This window comes from Aquarana catesbeiana, linkage group LG03 (genome assembly GCF_042186555.1).
Source record: "Aquarana catesbeiana isolate 2022-GZ linkage group LG03, ASM4218655v1, whole genome shotgun sequence".
Lineage (NCBI taxonomy): Eukaryota > Metazoa > Chordata > Amphibia > Anura > Ranidae > Aquarana > Aquarana catesbeiana.
In genome coordinates this window covers 681,228,655-681,249,572 of record NC_133326.1, presented here as the reverse complement: position 1 = coordinate 681,249,572, position 20,918 = coordinate 681,228,655, and the positions used below count along the sequence as shown (strand labels likewise).

The 20,918-nt window shown below is 45.6% G+C and overlaps 1 protein-coding gene across 1 annotated transcript in view; it reads right to left on the bottom strand.

Annotated features, from left to right (window-relative positions):
- The window catches only part of LOC141134109 (extracellular calcium-sensing receptor-like), a 43,797-nt gene that overhangs the window by 4,613 nt on the left and 18,266 nt on the right, over window positions 1–20,918 (bottom strand). Inside the window, exons 4-7 of the mRNA XM_073623693.1 lie at window positions 17,732–18,562; window positions 17,407–17,460; window positions 15,120–15,347; window positions 2,143–2,266 (exon numbers count right to left, since the gene is read on the bottom strand). Coding sequence (XP_073479794.1) covers window positions 2,143–2,266; window positions 15,120–15,347; window positions 17,407–17,460; window positions 17,732–18,562 — 1,237 coding nt within the window. The remainder of the gene's footprint in view (window positions 1–2,142; window positions 2,267–15,119; window positions 15,348–17,406; window positions 17,461–17,731; window positions 18,563–20,918) is intronic.

Here is a 20,918-nt window from a genome sequence, read left to right as displayed (position 1 = left end):
GCCATATCAAATGCTCCCACTGTGCCATCAAATGCTGCCACTGTGCCCCATCAAATACAGCTACTGTGCCCATCTTATGCAGCCACTGTGCCCATTAAATGCAGCCTCACTGTACCCCATCAAATGCAGCCTCACTGTGTCCCATCAAATGCAGCCTCACTGTGTCCCATCAAATGCAGCCTCACTGTGTCCCATCAAATGCAGCCTCACTGTCCCATCAAATGCAGCCTGTGTCCCATCAAATGCAGCCTCACTGTCCCATCAAATGAAGCCTGTGTCCCATCAAATGCAGCCTCACTGTCCCATCAAATGCAGCTTCACTGTCCCATCAAATGTAGCCTGTGTTCCATCAAATGCAGCCTCACTGTCCCATCAAATGCAGCCTCACTGTCCCATCAAATGCAGCCTTGCTGTCCCATCAAATGCAGCCTCACTGTCCCATCAAATGCAGCCTCACTGTCCCATCAAATTGAGCCTCACTGTCCCATCAAATGCAGCCTCACTGTCTTATCAAATGCAGCCTGTGTCCCATCAAATGCAGCCTCACCGTATCATCAAATACAGCCTGTGTCCCATCAAATACAGCCTGTGTCCCATCAAATTCAGCCTGTGTCCCATCAAATGGAGCCTGTGTCCCATCAAATGCAGTCTCACTGTCCCATCAAACCCCCCTCCCCCCATTCTCCGTGGGAGGTCCGGACCAGAACTTACCTTGCTGCGGTGTCCTCTCCTCCTGTGCCCATCAAAGGCAGCCACTGTGCCATATCAAATGCCCCCACTGTGCCATCAAATGCTGCCACTGTGCCCCATCAAATACAGCTACTGTGCCCATCTTATGCAGCCACTGTGCCCATCTTATGCAGCCACTGTGCCCATTAAATGCAGCCTCACTGTGCCCCATCAAATGCAGCCTCACTGTGTCCCATCAAATGCAGCCTCACTGTGTCCCATCAAATGCAGCCTCACTGTGTCCCATCAAATGCAGCCTCACTGTGTCCCATCAAATTTAGCCTCACTGTCCCATCAAATGCAGCCTGTGTCCCATCAAATGCAGCCTAACTGTGTCCCATCAAATGCAGCCTCACTGTGTCCCATCAAATGCAGCCTCACTGTGTCCCATCAAATGCAGCCTCACTGTCCCATCAAATGTAGCCTGTGTCCCATCAAATGTAGCTTCACTGTCCCATCAAATTCAGTCTGTGTCCCATCAAATGCAGCCTCACTGTCCCATCAAATGCAGCCTCACTGTCCCATCAAATGAAGCCTGTGTCCCATCAAATGCAGCCTCACTGTCCCATCAAATGCAGCTTCACTGTCCCATCAAATGCAGCCTGTGTCCCATCAAATGCAGCCTCACTGTCCCATCAAATGCTACCTCACTGTCCCATCAAATGCAGCCTGTGTCCCATCAAATGCAGCCTCACTGTCCCATCAAATGCAGCCTCACTGTCCCATCAAATGCAGCCTCACTGTCCCATCAAATGCAGCCTGTGTCCCATCAAATGGAGCCTCACTGTCCCATCAAATGCAGCCTCACTGTCCCATCAAATGCAGCCTCACTGTCTTATCAAATGCAGCCTGTGTCCCATCAAATGCAGACTCACTGTCCCATCAAATGCAGCCTCACTGTCCCATCAAATGCAGCCTCACTGTCCCATCAAATGCAGACTCACTGTCCCATCAAACCCCCCTCCCCCCATTCTCCGTGGGAGGTCCGGACCAGAACTTACCTTGCTGTGGTGTCCTCTCCTCCTGCTGTGTCTCCTACAGTGGGCACTGGCATCTCCTCATACTTCCTCGGGCGCAATGGGAGAGAGAAAACTGAAAGTGACATCTAACTCGGATGCTTGGCACTTTGGAATGCGCAGAAAGGCGGGACAAAAGCCCGCAAATGAAGCGCCTCGTCTGCAATCTCGTGATTGCATAGACATGGCACTTCCCATAGTGCACTGTGTCCGGCACCCGAACACAGTGCACTTAAGGACCTTTTCTTCTAATTTTTTTTAAAGGACCATTTTTAAAGAAATTTTTTTTTGTGACTGCCTGGAGGAGAGGGGGGGTGCCCGTGTACCCCCTATGGATGGGCCCCCACTGGCTGCACCTTTATAACTGAACAGGTCATACTTACAATATGTTGCTCACCTGACTGGTTCGAGATTTCTCCAAAAGGGCACGGGACACATTGAAAACAGCACACGGGTTGCCCTGTTATTGTGACCTTCCTGAAACCTGGTGGACAACTCTGACTGCAGACTGACATTGGGACCTGGAATATAAGCAGAAATTATAATTTAACATTTACATGGCCGAACATTACTTTTAGTCAGAAATGCCAATTGAATGAGGATGAAGGCTTAGCACCGCTCTCATTGAGCAAGGAACATTTAATCTGTTACTTGGATAAGGCAATATTAAAGTGGATGGCAATAAAATTGAGAGAAATTACTTCAACTATTTAAAATTTAACCTAGACTACTGCGATTTGTGATGATCGGGTATTTAGTAATAATGGCAGCTTACCTGTTATTTAAAGGTAACTCTACTTTCTACACAAGCCATATTTTAATTTAATGTTATTAAAAAATACCTCTCCTTTTCAATCTGCAGCCGCTGTCATTTTCTGTAAAATGCTATGTAATTTTTCAACCTGGAGGCATTCTGTACAACAATGGGGTACAGAGGAACCCCTGTAATGCAATTTTCGGCTTCTGTAATTGGCTCACTGATTTTCTAAGATACAAGTAAAATTTTAGGCACCCCCTGCAATAGGAATTTCATTTTTTGTGAGCTACTGCTGAAGAGTAAATTGTTTTAAAGGGATGCAGACCCTGCAGCTTTTTTTCATTAGAGCCACCACATTGCATAAAAAAATGAAGTACATCTGCATGTCGATGCAATGCACCTCAAAGTATCAATATAGTGTGAATAGGGCACAAAGAAAACAATTGTTTTCTAATGCTCTAGTGGTGATTGGTATTAATCAGGTGCAGTAAAATGCCAGTCACTGCATATAGTGTGAATGAGCCCTCACAATTACACATGTTAAATACTTGTATCTGTACGCCTGTAATTTACTGTATTTCTTATATTACCAATCTCCTACCTGACTTACTGTGTGTGACGGAACCATCCAGCGCCTAGCTTGGGTGCTTCCATAAGTATACAGCTTCCTCCAGTTTGGACCCAGGAACCAGGTATTATAATTGAATATTGCACCCAAGATACTAGACGACACTAGCTTAGGTGCAAACTGGAACTCAAACTGCCTTTATTGTAAACTCATACAGAAAATATATCATGCAAGATCAGATAAGAATTTTGATCACATAATCCTAACCAATGCAAACTGCATACAGCATATATAAGGAACAGCCAACATAAACAGTATGCTAATCCAATCTAGCAACTAATAGCTGACAGTGATCTAATTAACATGAACTAATTAACAACTAGTCACTTAAACAAACTTAGGTGCCCAGACCATTCGGCACCCAGCCCACAACCCTGGATTATTACATTACACATTATCATAAGCATAAACACATAACATCCTGTAATGTTAATCACATCTCCATGAGATGCTCAAACAGACAGAAACAATAGGTGACTCAATTAACAATGGGAATGCACACCTAGGAGGCACTCAATGGGAGAGACATAGTTAACAATAAACACATAACACCTTAACAAACAGTATATAGCAGGAGACCCCAGTATCAGGTTGGTTTGAGCTTATTATATTAACATCTGCTCTGGGCTCAGAGTCTAAAGCAGCTATTGCTGGTTTGGGCCCAAGTCTGTATCCCGGGCCTAAATTCACAGAATCTGTATGTTTCGGGGAGACAATCTCACAATGGAAGCAAGACCACTCCAAGGGTCCTCTAGGCACACACCTCCTAAGAATAGAGCCCCACCATAAGTCAGGGCCTATAGTCAGTAGACAAGAGGCTACCCTGCAGTCCCCTCCAAAAGCCTCTGTCCTGGTTGGGTCTGTCAAACTGTACATGCTCACATTTAGCGGTATAAACATCTTCTTCTGGAGCCTTATTTGTGCAGCTTGCCTAAACAAGAACTTTGTTTTGCAAATCTTTTTGATATTTTGGTATGGTGCTCATGGTCCTAGGTATGGTGTAAAATTTCCAGCTATTTCATAGGAAGGGAAATGTAGTGATTCATAGAAATAAATTTAGTGATCCACAAGCCTCAAAAACATATTTTGAAATATATCAAGAGGAGGGCTTATTTTTTATTTTTGTAAATGACAGACATTGCAGTGTAGGACAGATATAAAATAGGATGCTTGCCGCTTCACTCCTCACTCTTTTTTTCTCCTTCTATGATCCTTACTCGATGGTTGGATTTTAGGGTTTAAAGCGGAAGTAAACCCATCCATTTAACCGTTTCAAATAAGTTACATTTCCAGCACGTGCCAGGAATGTAACCCTCCCATTGGTTGTGCTCTCAACCAGACTGTCAAACCATCCAATGGCTAGCGTCATAACTGATCACATGTGCAGCATAATGGCAGTTGCATATTAAACAAAGGCCAAGATAGCAGCTTCCTTGGCTGAAAACGATAGGAGGGTTTGCTTCCACTTTACCTGCTTGTCTCATCCATTATGCTGCATATTTACTAACCTACAATATATAACCTCTGTTCTTCCTGATGAAGCCAAGTAAGAAACACGTTAAAATTGGCAGTCTTATGATCCAATTATTTTTAACTGAGATTCATATTATTGTCTTTAAGGTATGATTATAGTGAGCATAGTAATAAGGGTATAAACTCTCCAGTTAGGGTGTAAAGTAAAGACAGAAAGCTGCATAGCAGGTGGAGGGGAAATAAAAAGATGGTAACATGAAGAAAAAAAATCATTGGGGATGATTTACTAAAGAATCAGAGCATGTTAGCTTATCTTACTAAATGAGGTGAAACAAATAAAAAAATCACTTTGTAAATAATACAATGGGTGCTAAGGGAAGAGCAGCTGCTGCTGCATCCTTACTAAGTCCATCACCTGGCCCATTCACTTTTGAATGTCTGGGAATCCAAGGCCATGTAAGCAAATGGCCAGGAAATGGAACGGATTACATTGTTGCATAATATGGCCACACAACCATAATTGGGCAATGATGTAACCACTATTCCAGCTGTCAATGGCTGTTAAGGAAGCAGCAGCTGCTTGCACCCACTGCACATTTCCCTGCCACATAAGCAAAAGGGCAAGGAATGGAGCCTTACATTATTCTCTAAATTTGGTCACATGGCCATGGACCACTATCACCCCCCCTTTCTAACATATAGTCAATGACAACTTAGGGAGCTGTCATTTGGATAGTGTTACCATCAGGGATTCTATCTATTTTTTTTTTCTGCAAGTTGTCATCGGTGGTCATTGTGATTTACAGCAGAGGAGAAATTTTGAGGGGATTTTTATTTTTTACCCCATACACATTCATGTGCGGGGTCAGTATCTGAAATCCCCCTTATTTTTGAAGGGGTGTTCCAGATTCCAATAAGCCCCCTGCCTGCAGACCCCCACAATCATGTTGAGAGCATGTGGCCTGGTATGGTTCAGGGGGGAGTCCAAATGCTTGTCCTCCCATTTCCTGGCCAGTCAGGTTGCAGGCTCAAATTAACAGTCTGGTCTGCATTTTTAGGGGGAACCTCACAAACTTTTTTTTGCGTGTCCCCATTAAAATCTAGACTCTTGTATTTTGGGGGATCTTTGTGGTCTGTTTGCTGTTTAGTCTTTTGAAAAAAGTGGCCAGAAAGGAAATATCTTTTGCCAGCAATTTGAAACTCTTTTTTTAATTGGCGCATGTTTCCCCCTCCCCTTATGCTAATTTTTTTACCCCCTTGCTTGTTAGCCCGCAAAAGGGCATTTTTTATTTCGCAGATTTGGCTAACTTTGATTTCAACAGAGTTTGGGCTCGGCATCTCAAATACTTTGTTGTTTAGCAAACCCCTGCTTGACCCAACCCAAGGCAGTTTGGTTCGTCACTAGTGAGGATTTTGTGACCATAGATCCCTAAAAATTAAAGCGTAAAGGGTATCCAGCCAAAGGATACGCCATGGTATTTTGGGGGAATAGGAGGGTAGAGGGTCTTGCAGTGGTACCATTAACTAATACCTACTAGAGTCATTGTCACCAATAGGGATGAGCCGAACACCCCCCGGTTCGGTTCGCACCACAACCTGCGAACGGACCGAAAATTCGCACGAACGTTAGAACCCCATTGACGTCTATGGGACTCGAACGTTCGAAATCAAAAGTGCTCATTTTAAAGGCTAATTTGCATGGTATTGTCCTAAAAAGGGTTTGGGAACCCGGGTCCTGTCCCAGGGGACATGTATCAATGCAAAAAAAACTTTTAAAAACGGCCGTTTTTTCTGGAGCAGTGATTTTAATGATGCTTAAAATAAAAAATAAAAAATGTGATATATTCCTTTAAATATCGTACCTAGGGGGTGTCTATAGTATGCCTGTAAAGTGGCGCGTGTTTCCCATGCTTAGAACAGTCACTGCACAAAATGTCATTTTTAAAGGAAAAAGTCATTTAAAACTGCTTGCGGCTTTAATGTAATGTCGGGTCCTGGCAATATGGATGAAAATCAGTGAGACAAATGGCATGGGTACCCTCCAGTCCATTACCAGGCCCTTTGGGTCTTGTATGGATATTAAGGGGAACCCCGCACCCAAATTAAAAAAGGAAAGGTGTGGGGCCCCCAGACCCTATATACTCTGAAAAGCAGTATACAGGCGGTGCAAACAAGACAGGGACTGTAGGTTTGTTGTTAAGTAGAATCTGTTTGTAATTTTGAGCTGGTACATTTTTAACGTGTTTAGCTCCAGCCAAAAAATTTATTTTAAGCTTTTTGGAAAACATAGGGAAGGGTTATCACCCCTGTGACATTTGTTTGCTGTCTGTGCTCCTCTTCAGAAGATTTCACCTCACTTTTTGTCCCAATGACAAATGTTTTTTGAAAATGTGTGTTTTTTTGTGAAACAAGGATTGGTGATAAAGCATCAGTGGAAAGGAGAAAACTTTTTCCCATATTAACTCTTACAGGAGAGAATCTCCCTTCCTATGGGTAGATTTCATCTCACTTCCTGTTGTCTCCTTCCGTTTGCAAGTAGGAGTCATTTGTAAGTTGGATGTTTGAAAGTAGGGGCCTGCCCTATATACTCAGCAGAAATTTGGGCCTTAGGTGTTGTTGTGGCCACAACACTGTAAGCCCTCACAGGGCCCTGCTGTGAAATATTAGATCAAGAATTGTAATTACATGCCCCTGTTGAACGGGGCCAGAAAAATTGGGCCTTTGGTGGTGGTGGTGGTGCTGGTGCCACAACACTGTAAGTCCTCACAGATACTCTTGGTGGGTGCAGAAACGGGCCCTGCTGTGAAATATTAGATCAAGAATTTTAATTACATGTCCCTGTTGAACAGGGGCTGAAAAATTGGGCCTTAGGCACTGGTGCTGGTGCCACAACACTGGAACCCCTCACAGATACTCTGGTTGGAGCGCAGGAACTAGTCCTGCTGCAAAGAATTGCATCAAAAATTGTAATTACACACCCCTGTTAAACAGGGGCTGAAAAATTGGGCCATAGGCACTGGTGCTGGTGCCACAACACTTCAACCCCTCACAGATACTCTAGTTGGAGTGCAGAAACTAGCCCTGCTGCAAAGAATTGCATCAAAAATTGTAATTACATGCCCCTGTTAAACAGGGGCTGAAAAATTGGGCCTTAGGCACTGGTGCTGGTGCCACAACACTGCAACCCCTCACAGATACTCTAGTTGGAGCGCAGGAACTAGCCCTGCTGCAAAGAATTGCATCAAAAAATTTTAATTACACGCCCCTGTTAAACACGGGCTGAAAAATTGGGCCTTAGGCACTGGTGGCGGGACTAGCGGCACCCAGAACCAAAAATGTTCTTACAAGCTATCAGCATGATCATTGAGGAGGAAGAGGATAATTGCTCAGCATAACAGGATAGTCACTCAGCATCAGCATAGGCAGTCTTTTAAGGGATCTGACATTTCAAAAAAATGTATTCGGTTACATCAGCATCAGGTGCTTGGTAGCTGGTGGTGATCCAAGACTAATTCATTTTTATGAAGGTCAGTCGATCGACCGAGTCGGTGGACAGACGCACCCTGTGATCGGTTACAAAGCCTCCAGCAGCACTGAATGTACATTGCGAAAGAACGCTGGATGCAGGACAGGCCAGTAGCCAGTAGCCAGTAGCATACTGTGCAAGCTCTGGCCAGTGATCCATCCTCAAGACCCAGTAACCCAGAGGATTTTCGATGGGAAAGGTGTCCAAGTCAGATCTTGCCCCTAGGTATTCCTGCACAATGTAAAACAGACGCTGGCGATGGTTGCTGGAAACGATCATACCTTGGGGCTGCGGATTAAAAAATTGTCTGAACGCATCGGTCAGACGGCCACCTTCTCCACCGCTCCTTCTTTGACTGACCGAAGCCTCAGCAACACGTTGTCCAGAAACAGGAGTTTGTAACCTCCCAGTTTCTGGGAACGCGTTGCACAGACCTTTCTGCAAGGCCTCCCGAAGATGTTTCATCCTCTGCTCCCTCTGTGACGGCAAGATAAGGTCCGCAACCTTACCCTTGTAATGTGGATCAAGGAGGGTTGCCAGCCAGTATTGTTCCTTCTCCTTGACACCACGAATAGGAGGATCCTTCCACAGGCTTTGCAGGATCAGGGAGGCCATGCAGCATAGGTTTGTTGAGGCATTTGGTCCGGAGTACTCTGGGTCACTAAGGACGACATGATCCGCAGCCACCTCCTGCCAGCCACGTACAAGTCCATGTATTTCTTGAGACTCTAAATGATCCCTTAAAGACTGCTGCTGATGCTGAGTGCCAGGCTCCACCTCCATACTGACACAATCCTCCTCCTCCTCCTCCTCGTCCTCTTCCTGTGTGATCAGCAGGCAAGCAGGAACACTGTCTGGATAAAGGGGACCTTGAGAGCTAAGGAAGTCCTCCTCTTCCTGCCTCTGTTCTGCCTCAAGTGCCCTGTCCATTATTCCACGCAGCGTAAGCTCCAACAGGTAGACAAGGGGGACAGTGTCACTGATGCATGCACTGTCACTGCTCACGATCCTTGTGGCCTCCTCAGTGGTGACAGGACAGTGCATGCATCCCTGATCATGGCCCACTTGCGTGGGGGAAAAAACCAAGCTCCCCTGACCCTGTCCTGGTGCCATAGTCGCACAGGTACTCATTGATGGCCCTCTGCTGCGTGTGCAGCCGATGCAGCATGGCCAACGTTGAGTTCCACCTGGTGGGCATGTCACAGATTAAGCGGTTCTTGGGCATGTTAAATTCCTTTTGGAGGTCTGCCAGCCGAGCACTGGCATTATATGACCGGCGGAAATGCACACAGATTTTCCTGGCCTGCCTCAGGACATCCTGTAAGCCCGGGTACCTGCCCAAGAACCGCTGCACCACCAAGTTAAGGACGCGAGCCAAACAGGGCACATGGGTCATTTGTCCCTGTCAGAGGGCGGAGAGGAGGTTGGTGCCATTGTCGCAAACCACCATTCCTGCCTTAAGTTGGCATGGCTTCAACCACCTCTGAACCTGCCCCTGCAGAGCTGACAGAACCTCTTCCCCAGTGTGGCTCCTGTCCCCCAAGCACACCAGCTCAAGCACCGCATGGCATCTTTTGGCCTGCATACTTGCGTAGCTCCTTGAACGCTTACAGAGCACCACTGGTTCCGAGGACAAAGCATAGGAAGAGGCCATGGAGGAAGAAGAAGAGGAGGGGGTGGAGGAGAGAGGTGTGTCAGAATCATTATTAGTGGCATTTTGGCGGCGTGGTGGCGGAACAACCTCCAACACACTGCACCTTGTCCTGCATCCTTCCCAGCTGCCAGCAGAGTGACCCAATGCGCCGTGAAACTTAGGTAACATCCCTGTCCATGTCTGCTGGACCATGAGTCAGCGGTAATTTGCACCTTACCGCTGACTGCCCTGTCCAGCGAGGCCAAGACATTGCCTTCCACATGCCGGTAGAGAGCCAGAATCGCCTTCCCTGAGAAAAAGTGGCGTTTGGGTACCTGCCACTGAGGAACCGCACATTCCACAAACTCACGGAAGAGGGCAGAGTCTACCAACTGAAAAGGTAGCAGTTGAAGTGCTAGCAATTTTGCCAAGCTAGCATTCAACCGCTGGGCATGTGGATGGCTGGGAGCGAACTTCTTTTGGTGGTGCAGCAGCTGGGGCAGGAAAATTTGCCTGGTACAATCTGACGTCGGTGTACCGAAAGCAGATTGCCCACAAGTACTTGGCTGTGACACACCTAATTCTACACCTTCATTCCTCTCAGTGCAGGTCTCAGAGAGGACTGAAGGTATAGTGGGGTTGGAGATCTCAGCGATGAGGAGCAAGGAGAGGTCCGCTTTGTTCTTTGGTGTGGGTCTTTTAGGTACGCTTGCCAACGAACTGCATGGCAGGTCAACATATGTCTGGTCAAGCATGTGGTGCCCAAGCGGGAGATGTTTTGGCCACGCGAGATACGCTTGAGACATATGTTGCAAATAGCAGCTAGCGATTTGATGCACTCATCTCAAAAAAGGCCCACACCAAAGAACTTTTCAAATAACGCGCAGAGACAGCAGCGCCCTGCACATGCGGAGCTTTGCGGTGTGATGCAGTCAGTGTGCTGCCCTTAGGCTGGCCCCTGGAGGGCATCCTGCCTCGTTGGTGATGTGCCTCCTCCTCCTCCTCTCTCCTATCAGGCACCCACGTTGAGTCAGTGACCTCATCATCCCCTCCTTCCTCATCACTGGAGCAAACCTGGCAGTATGCTGCAGCAGGGGGAGCATGACTGCCAGATTGCTGTCCTTCTTGGGCACCCCCTCTGTCCGTGCTCACGTTACTGCCTTCCTCTAGCTCAGTATCATCATCAGAGCCTTCTAAATGCTGGGCATCCTCCTGGAGCATGTACCCAACACTGTGGTCAAACAGTTTGAGGGACTCCTCAGGAGGACATGGTGGGGCTAGGGAAGGAGTCACTGATGCCATTGAGCCGAGGGAAGAGGCCACATTGGCAGCTGCTTTGCCAGACAAAGTACCCTGAGCATGGGTGAGAGAGGATGAGGACGGCTTGGTCATCCACTCGACCAAGTCTTCCGCATGTTGCGGCTCAACACGGCCAGTTGTCGAAAAAAAGGCCAAGCGTGTCCCACGGCCACGTGCTGATGAGGATGCACCAGGTCCATGACCAGCACTGTTGCCTCTAGACACAGAGCCTGCTTGCCCTCTTTTATTGGCTTGTGACTGTCTGCCTCTCCTTGTTGGCCTTCCAGACATAATAATGGCCTGCAGTGAAATGTAGCTGCACTAAGCTGGGATATATATATATATATATATATATATATATATATATATATATATATATATATATATACTGATACTGCAGCTAGCAAAATCAAATGCCTGCCTATAGTATGAGAACACCACCAACCTTCTACAGGTAGCTTTAGCTGAACACTGTGCAGAGGTCGCACTACAGTAACGTGTAAATTATGTAGGTGCCTACGGTAGTGATAGGATCAGGAAAACACCACCAACCTTCTACAGGTAGCTTTAGCTGAACACTGTGCAGAGGACGCACTACACTAACGTGTAAATAATGTAGATGCCTGAGGTAGTGATAGGATCAGGAAAGCACCACCAACCTTCTACAGGTAGCTTTAGCTGAACACTGTGCAGAGGACGCACTACACTAACGTGTAAATAATGTAGGTGCCTGCGGTAGTGATAGGATCAGGAAAACACCACCAAACTTCTACAGGTAGCTTTAGCTGAACACTGTGCAGAGGTCGCACTACAGTAACGTGTAAATTATGTAGGTGCCTGCGGTAGTGATAGGATCAGGAAAACACCACCAACCTTCTACAGGTAGCTTTAGCTGAACACTGTGCAGAGGTCGCACTACACTAATGTGTAAATAATGTAGCTGCCTGCGGGTAGTGATAGGATCAGGTAAACACCACCAACCTTCTACAGGTAGCTTTAGCTGAACACTGTGCAGAGGACGCACTACACTAATGTGTAAATAATGTAGGTGCCTGCGGTAGTGATAGGATCAGGAAAACACCACCAACCTTCTACAGGTAACTTTAGCTGAACACTGTGCAGAGGTCGCACTACACTAATGTGTAAATAATGTAGCTGCCTGCGGTAGTGATAGGATCAGGTAAACACCACCAACCTTCTACAGGTAGCTTTAGCTGAACACTGTGCAGAGGACGCACTACACTAATGTGTAAATAATGTAGCTGCCTGCGTGTAGTGATAGGATCAGGTAAACACCACCAACCTTCTACAGGTAGCTTTAGCTGAACACTGTGCAGAGGACGCACTACACTAATGTGTAAATAATGTAGGTGCCTGCGGTAGTGATAGGATCAGGAAAACACCACCAACCTTCTACAGGTAACTTTAGCTGAACAATGTGCAGAGGTCGCACTACACTAATGTGTAAATAATGTAGCTGCCTGCGGTAGTGATAGGATCAGGTAAACACCACCAACCTTCTACAGGTAGCTTTAGCTGAACACTGTGCAGAGGACGCACTACACTAATGTGTAAATAATGTACGTGCCTGCGGTAGTGATAGGATCAGGAAAACACCACCAACCTTCTACAGGTAACTTTAGCTGAACACTGTGCAGAGGTCGCACTACACTAACGTGTAAATAATGTAGGTGCCTGCGGTAGTGATAGGATCAGGAAAACACCCCCAACCTTCTACAGGTAGCTTTAGCTGAACACTGTGCAGAGGTTGCACTACACTAACGTGTAAATAGTGTAGGTGCCTGCGGTAGTGATAGGATCAGGAAAACACCACCAACCTTCTACAAGTAGCTTTAGCTGAACACTGTGCAGAGGACGCACTACACTAATGTGTAAATAATGTAGGTGCCTGCGGTAGTGATAGGATCAGGAAAACACCACCAACCTTCTACAGGTAACTTTAGCTGAACAATGTGCAGAGGTCGCACTACACTAATGTGTAAATAATGTAGCTGCCTGCGGTAGTGATAGGATCAGGTAAACACCACCAACCTTCTACAGGTAGCTTTAGCTGAACACTGTGCAGAGGACGCACTACACTAATGTGTAAATAATGTACGTGCCTGCGGTAGTGATAGGATCAGGAAAACACCACCAACCTTCTACAGGTAACTTTAGCTGAACACTGTGCAGAGGTCGCACTACACTAACGTGTAAATAATGTAGGTGCCTGCGGTAGTGATAGGATCAGGAAAACACCCCCAACCTTCTACAGGTAGCTTTAGCTGAACACTGTGCAGAGGTTGCACTACACTAACGTGTAAATAGTGTAGGTGCCTGCGGTAGTGATAGGATCAGGAAAACACCACCAACCTTCTACAAGTAGCTTTAGCTGAACACTGTGCAGAGGTCGCACTACACTAACGTGTAAATAATGTAGCTGCCTGCGGTAGTGATAGGATCAGGAAAACACCACCAACCTTCTACAGGTAGCTTTAGCTGAACACTGTGCAGAGGTCGCACTACACTAACGTGTAAATAATGTAGCTGCCTGCGGTAGTGATAGGATCAGGAAAACACTGCCAACCTTCTACGGGTAGTTTTAGCTGAACACTGTGCAGAGGTCGCACTACACTAACTTGTAGCTTTAGCTGAACACTATGAGGAGGAAGCACTACACTAACTTGTAGCTTTAGCTGAACACTGTGCAGAGGTCGCACTACACTAACTTGTAGTTTTAGCTGAACACTGTGAGGAGGACGCACTACACTAACTTGTAGCTTTAGCTGAACACTGTTCAGAGGACGCACTACACTAACGTGTAGCTTTAGCTGAACACTGTGCAGAGGTCGCACTACACTAATTTGTAGCTATAGCTGAACACTGTGAGGAGGATGCACTACACTAACTTGTAGCTTTAGCTGAACATTGTGCAGAGGTCGCACTACACTAACTTGTAGCTTTAGCTGAACACTGTGCAGAGGTCGCACTGCACTAACTTGTAGCTTTAGCTGAACACTGTGAGGAGGACGCACTACACTAACTTGTAGCTTTAGCTGAACACTGTGAGGAGGACGCACTACACTAACTTGTAGCTTTAGCTGAACACTGTGAGGAGGATGCACTACACTAAATTGTAGCTTTAGCTGAACACTGTGAGGAGGACACACTACACTAACTTGTAACTTTAGCTGAACACTGTTCAGAGGACGCAGTACACTAACTTGTAGCTTTAGCTTAGCACTGTGCACTACACTAACTTGTAGCTTTAGCTGAACACTGTTCAGAGGATGCACTACACTAACTTGTAGCTTTAGTTGAACACTGTGCAGAGGTCACACTAAACTAACTTGTAGCTTTAGCTGAACACTGTGAGGAGGACGCACTACACTAACTGTAAATAGTCTAGCTGCCTGACTGTGGTACTAATAGGATCAGAAGAATACCAGCAATTTTCTTCAGGTAGCGGTAAATACTGTAACAAGACAAGCCTGCCTGTCAGTAGGAAGATAATAACAGGAACGGATCTGGCTAAACTGAATACAGTATATATATATATATATATATATATATACAACACCTGGGATGCATATATATGCACAATACACTGTAAGTGCAGCTAACTGACTGACTGTCCTGCCTAATCTATGTAACTTAAATCAAATGACACTGTCTGTCTCTCTCTCTATCTATGAACGCCGGAACACACTACACAGGGCCGCCGTGCAGGCGGCCTTATATAGTGTGGGGCGTGTACTAAACCCCCTGAGCCATAATTGGCCAAAGCCCCCTGGCTTTGGCCAATTATAGCTCTCTCTACAGACGGCGCATAGTGCATGCTTGGCCAATCATCAGCCAGCAATGCACTGCGATGCCGCATTGAATTATGGGCCGTGACGCACCACACGAATTTGGCGCGAACGGCCCATATCGTTCGCAATTCGGCGAACAGACGATGTTCAAGTCGAACATGGGTTCGACTCGAACACGAAGCTCATCCCTAGTCACCAATATAGAGAATTGAAGGATAAGTACAGAAAGTGACATACAATACCTACTTTTTTATTTTCAGCACCCCACTGCACCAAACTAGCATTGATGTTGAAAACATTTCCAGCTGTATTTCCAGTGTCATAACTTCCTATTATCACATGTTGCAGTCTTCCGTCTTGGCTAAGCTGCCAGTTTATGATGTCATATGCTGCAGGAGGATCACCATTCTCATTGAAGAAGACTTCCCTGCCACTGGTGAGTTTCAGATGTATCTTCTTCATATAGCTGAGAAGCTGTAGAACAAATACAAAATTGAATCATCATTAGCTGGGCTTGATCAAGAGTATAATATAGTATTTGGTCTTCAGTTATTTTAATTTAATTCGAAAGCTTGCCATTGCCCAGATTTTATGTATTTTTGCTCACTCTTCAGCTTAAGTGAGGGGTAAAAGGTCACCTGAAGTGTTGTGACCTACCTGTACTTTTCAGTCTGAGAGTCAGAATTAATCTGTTGCTGCCTTGGTAACCTCCTGCCCTGACACACTATCTTCTCAGGGTGCAGTGTGTGTGGTCAGATGGTGGACATGGCAGCACCAGACAACTTCTGAGTCTAGCCAAGGAGTTCAGGCAGTTCACAAGGTAGGAACCGTCACATTTCAAGTTATCTTTTACCCTTAAAGGGTAAGTTCACGTTTTCAGAAAAATTGACCTAACTCCATATATCCTGGCCATCCCTCCGGATCCTGTAGCGGCTGCTGCCATCCATGGCAGTCCATACATGGCACAATTTATTACACAGCCCTAGAGTAACTATCAACTATCACTGTGCCCATCAAATTCAGCCACTGTACCATCAAATGCAGCAACTGTGCCATCAATTGCAGCCACTGTGCCCATCAAATGCAGCCACTGGGCCATCAAATCCAGCCACTGTGCCCATCAAATGCAGCCACTCTGCCCTTCAATTTTAGCCACAGTGCCCATCAAATGCAACCACTGTGCCATCATTTGCAGCCACTGGGTCATCAAATGCAGCCACTGTGCCCATTAATTGCAGCCACTGTGCCCTTAAAATGCAGCCACTGTGCCATCAAATGCAGCTGTGCACATCAAATGCAGCCACTGTGACCCACCGGTGGCATTTAACCAGCACCCCCCGCCCGCTCGTTGTCTGGCTGGCACTTACCCCATCTTGGTGGCAGATCAGGCAGCGGGTGATGACAGTGAGCTGTGGGACGGGCAGCAGGTCAGGCAGCAGCGTGCTGTGGGTCAAGCGGCAGCTCCTGTGTCCTCCATGCTTCCACCATGCATCTCTTCTTTCCTCCTGCTAGGCATCCAATAGGATCACCTGTCCTTTCAGCCAATCAGGGGACTAGTATCAGACCCACACTTCCTGATTGGCGGAGAAGCGGTTCAGTGTTAGAAAAGTGAATATTCTTTTCTAACACACCTGGGTGGGCTTCAAGCTCTATGCTCTGCGCTCCGAGTCCACCCTATTTTGAAACCTATTAGAGCCTATGGCTCTAATCAGGTGCTTCAAACAAACACCACCACTGCTGTAATCCACGCGCCCGGCATCCTGATAGGGGCCTGATGCATGAATAGGGGGTGGCCACTACATAGCGTGAATCTATGTCGCCATGATAGTTGCATAGAGGTCGCCATGTTATTTGGAGTTAGCTCTCTTTTTTTTTTTTGTGAAAAAGTGAACTTATCCTTTAACTAAAGCTGAAGAGTCATATGAAGTAAATAAAGCTAAATAAGTTTGCAATTAAAAATTATTTGTAAAGTCTGTAAAATTAGTAAGATTAAATATTCAATTTTGTAAAAAAAAATCTGTTTATAAAGGGTATAGAACATGCCACAACAGTATACATGACCATTCTCATGTATACAAAAAATTATATTATTGCAGTCTATACTTGTTCAGGAGATTCAGTTATTAGCCCATTAGCCACACATTCCCTGTCTCTGCTCTGCTGAGAGCTTTGCTCTATTGCTTGTCTAACACCTCAAAGCCTCTTGCATGCTCACGACAATCTCCTTTGTTTCCCGTGGAAAGTTCCCACACCAAGAGGATGGTAGGTTTGCCAAACTTTCCATCAGAATGAGCGAAGACCATTGTGTACATTGGAGACAAGTGAAATTCAGAAAATTTTGATCAGATATGCTTCAGTCGTACTTTAAAAAGTCACAGATTTCCAAAATGCTAAATTTCTGATTAAGAAGTCCAGATGAAGTCAATGGAAATGGAGTCGGGCTCCAAAAAGCTAAGAATGCCCAGGCATTAACATAATATAAGACAGAAACAGCCTTTAATGCAGCTTTTGGAAGTCTTTTGGACTAACATACCCAGAAGTCTTCTGGAAATCTGAACACCAAAAATAATATTGGAATGTTCTTCACCTGGTAATGGGTTGAATTAAAATCACATTAATCGTATCAAGAATTATGATGCAGCACACCTCTTTGTACCACATGATTAATATGTGTAACTAGTCTATCAGCCTATTAACTTGGTGGCTGAAGGTCAACAAGAATAGGAGATGCTTTTGAAAGGACCTCTTTACCAGTTCATCACTGAATTAATTTGCCCACTGAAGCAAATTCAGGTTAAGTTGAACCAATCCATTCATCACTATTCATTTATTTTCTAAGGGCTTCAGAATGACATTACCTGCCATGGCTGAAAGTTTTGCATATCTGCACATGTTCCATTGAGAAATGGTCCATCTCCTTGCCTGCAGCTGGTTAAGTCCTGAAGAGCTCTTGCTACAACATGAACTGCAATGTAGATATTGTATGTCACTCTCAGACCAGATATATCATTATAGCTATTCAGGATGTTACTTAGGCATTCCTCCCCTGTGCATTCTTTTACTGATGATGGCAAAAATGTTGTTTGATTTTCCTTGTCCAAGAACTTACAGGTGAATGTTTCCTCCCAGAATATTTTTATCCATTCTTTTCCTACAGACATGGATGGATAGATCCTGTTGAGGAAATCCCCAAATCCTGGCATTTTTCCACTGTGCAGAGCAAAGCCAATTGTTCCATGAAGCAGCTTAGAGTATTTCTGAACCGAAAAGAAGGCAGAGGTGGCCCAAGCCTCACTAGCGATCCAGGTTTTTCCTGTTACATTTTGCTTTAGCATCTCATCGAGAACATGCACCAGATCTACGTCTGTAGAAAAGATGACCACTGCAGTGGCTGTCGATTCTTTGATCACCTGAACAATGTGTGGAGCATTTCTATCTGGCTGGTTGATAGCTATACTCTCTGTGAAGGCCACACAACCTCCAGCTTTTAAGATATCCTTTTTGACCATTTGGATACCTTGTTGTCCATAATCATTGTCAGTTGCTACCAGACCAATCCAGGTCCACCCAAAATGCAACACAAGCTGGGCTAAGCCTCGGGACTGGAAAGCATCACTGGGTACAGTCCTAAAGAATGAACGGAACTGAATCCGGTTGCTGAGAAGAGAGCTTGTAGAGAAATGGCTGATCTGTAGTAAAATACATTAACCATAACAATAACATTAATTAAACATTAAAGCTAAACTCCAGGGAAATATAAATGACATTAATTATTGCAGCTTTGTAATCATTACTACATCAATGTCTTTATTTTTATGTCTATGGTGCTCCGCTGCACACACTACCGTGTTTTACCCAGACTGTAACAAAGTGCTCTCTGTTCTGTCACCATCACAGTCAATCAGTGGCTCTCTGCCCAAAGCTGCTCTTTGCTTATCATTGCTTTATCTAATCAGAGTGGCTACCTTCTTCTGCCTGGTGTATTTAAACTCAGCACATCTTCTGGCTTGTTGCCCAAGCAATACCTTCACAAACTGGCTGCTGAGCCCCTAATTAGCCTTACTGTGTACATCTCACTGGCTTTTTTTCCTGACTATTCATATCTGCTGCCTGCCCTGACCTTCAGCTTGTTCCTGGTTATTCATGTTCACTGCCTGCTCTGACGTCTGGCTTTTTCCTGGTTATCCATGTGTGCTGCCTGCTCTGGCTTTTATCCTGAATACCATGTCCCCAGCCCACCATAAAGGGAGCCCCTGGGAATGTCACCTGGCTATTAGACTCTGTGCCCTGGAGGATCCTGCTTCATCTGCTTTCATGTGTGTCCATGCTGGCGCACTTGCCATTCTGACACTCTTGCAGTCCCTGTAGAGCAGAGCTTCAAAGAAGGAGAAGTAGCAAAATGAGCCAATTGGTTCTTGTGTCGACAAAAAACATGCTGATAGAAGGCAGAAGCAGAGTGACAGAGAGATGAGCTCATAACTAGACTGGTCTTCCTTTATTGTCTGGTCATAGGTTGGGGTTTAGATCAAGGACAGGCAGGTCTTGCTTATTAAAACTTTAGCTGGCCCTAACAAAGGCAGGCTATACAGGAAGTCAGGTTAGGCATGGTAATGTGGCAGAAAGTGAGAACATAGGAGTGAGATGGTATCATGGGTAGGAAAGACATTACACAGCCACCAGGTGCTTTAAAAGGGAGATCTAGACCACCCTACCTTCTGAATCCTGAGAGAACCCCACTACTGGACAACCAATGTGAAGCGTCAATGACAATTAGGATGAGCTCGATGTTCGACTCGAACATAAGTTCGAGTCGAACATCAGGTGTTCGTCTGTTCGCCAAATAGCGAACAATTTGGGGTGTTCACCGCAAATTCGAAAGCCGCGGAACACCCTTTAAAAGTCTATGGGAGAAATCAAAAGAGCTAATTTTAAAGGCTTATATGCATGGTATTGTCATAAAAAGTGTTTGGGGACCTGGGTCCTGCCCCAGGGGACATGTATCAATGCAAAAAAAAGTTTTAAAAATGGCAGTTTTTTCGGGAGCAGTGATTTTAATAATGCTGAAAGTGAAACAATAAAAGTGAAATATCCCTTTAAATTTCGTACCTGGGGGGTGTCTATAGTATGCCTGTAAAGTGGCACATTTTTCCCGTGTTTAGAATAGTCTGAGAGCAAAATGACATTTCTAAAGGTGAAAAAGTCATTTAAAATTACTCGCGGCTATAATTAATTGTCGGTCCCGGCAGAGAAGCATGATCTCCCAGTCTATGGATAGTGTAGGACCCACTAATCATGGGGTACTTTGTCACAGTAAGTGGGCTTAAGCTCCGTATAGCAATAGGGTGTGACCAAATCCCCATATTTTTTGATAATGCTTTTTTATAAATGTCTAGGTGTTTTAAATAAGCCTTGCAGGAGGTAAATGTCATTTTGCATGTGTGTGCTGTAATATTTTGTACCATTTCACAAAAAAAGTGTCAAAATGGTACAAATGACAAGACACAGCTTGGGACAAGTTCTTTATTAAAAAATAAAAAAATAAAAATGTCCCACAAAGTCCATTCATCTTCTCTCGCTCCGCCGATGGACCGAAAAAGAAAAAAAACCAAAGCCGCGACCGACCCGCCTCCATGGGTGGCACCCGCCGTATGATGCGTCTTCGCTTTGACAGTTCTTTTCTAACTGAGGGTGGGGCCACATGGTGATGTTCCCGGGTTACCCCGCCCCCCTCTGACGCACGGGGACTTCTCAATGGCTTCCCCATGGCGTCAGAGGGGGCAGGGCCACCCGGGTACGTAAACAGGTGGCCCCGCCCCCCTCTGACGCCCCCCCAGGAAAGCCATAGGGAAGTCCCCGTGCGTCAGAGGGGGCGGGGTCACCCAGGAACATCACTGCGTGGCCCCGCCCTCAGTTATAAAAGAACTGTCAAAGCACAGACGCATCATACGGCGGGTGCCTCCCATGGAGGCGGGTCAGTCCTGGCTTTATTTTTTTTATTTTTCGGTCCTTTCGGCAGAGCAAGAGAAGATGAATGGACTTTGTGGG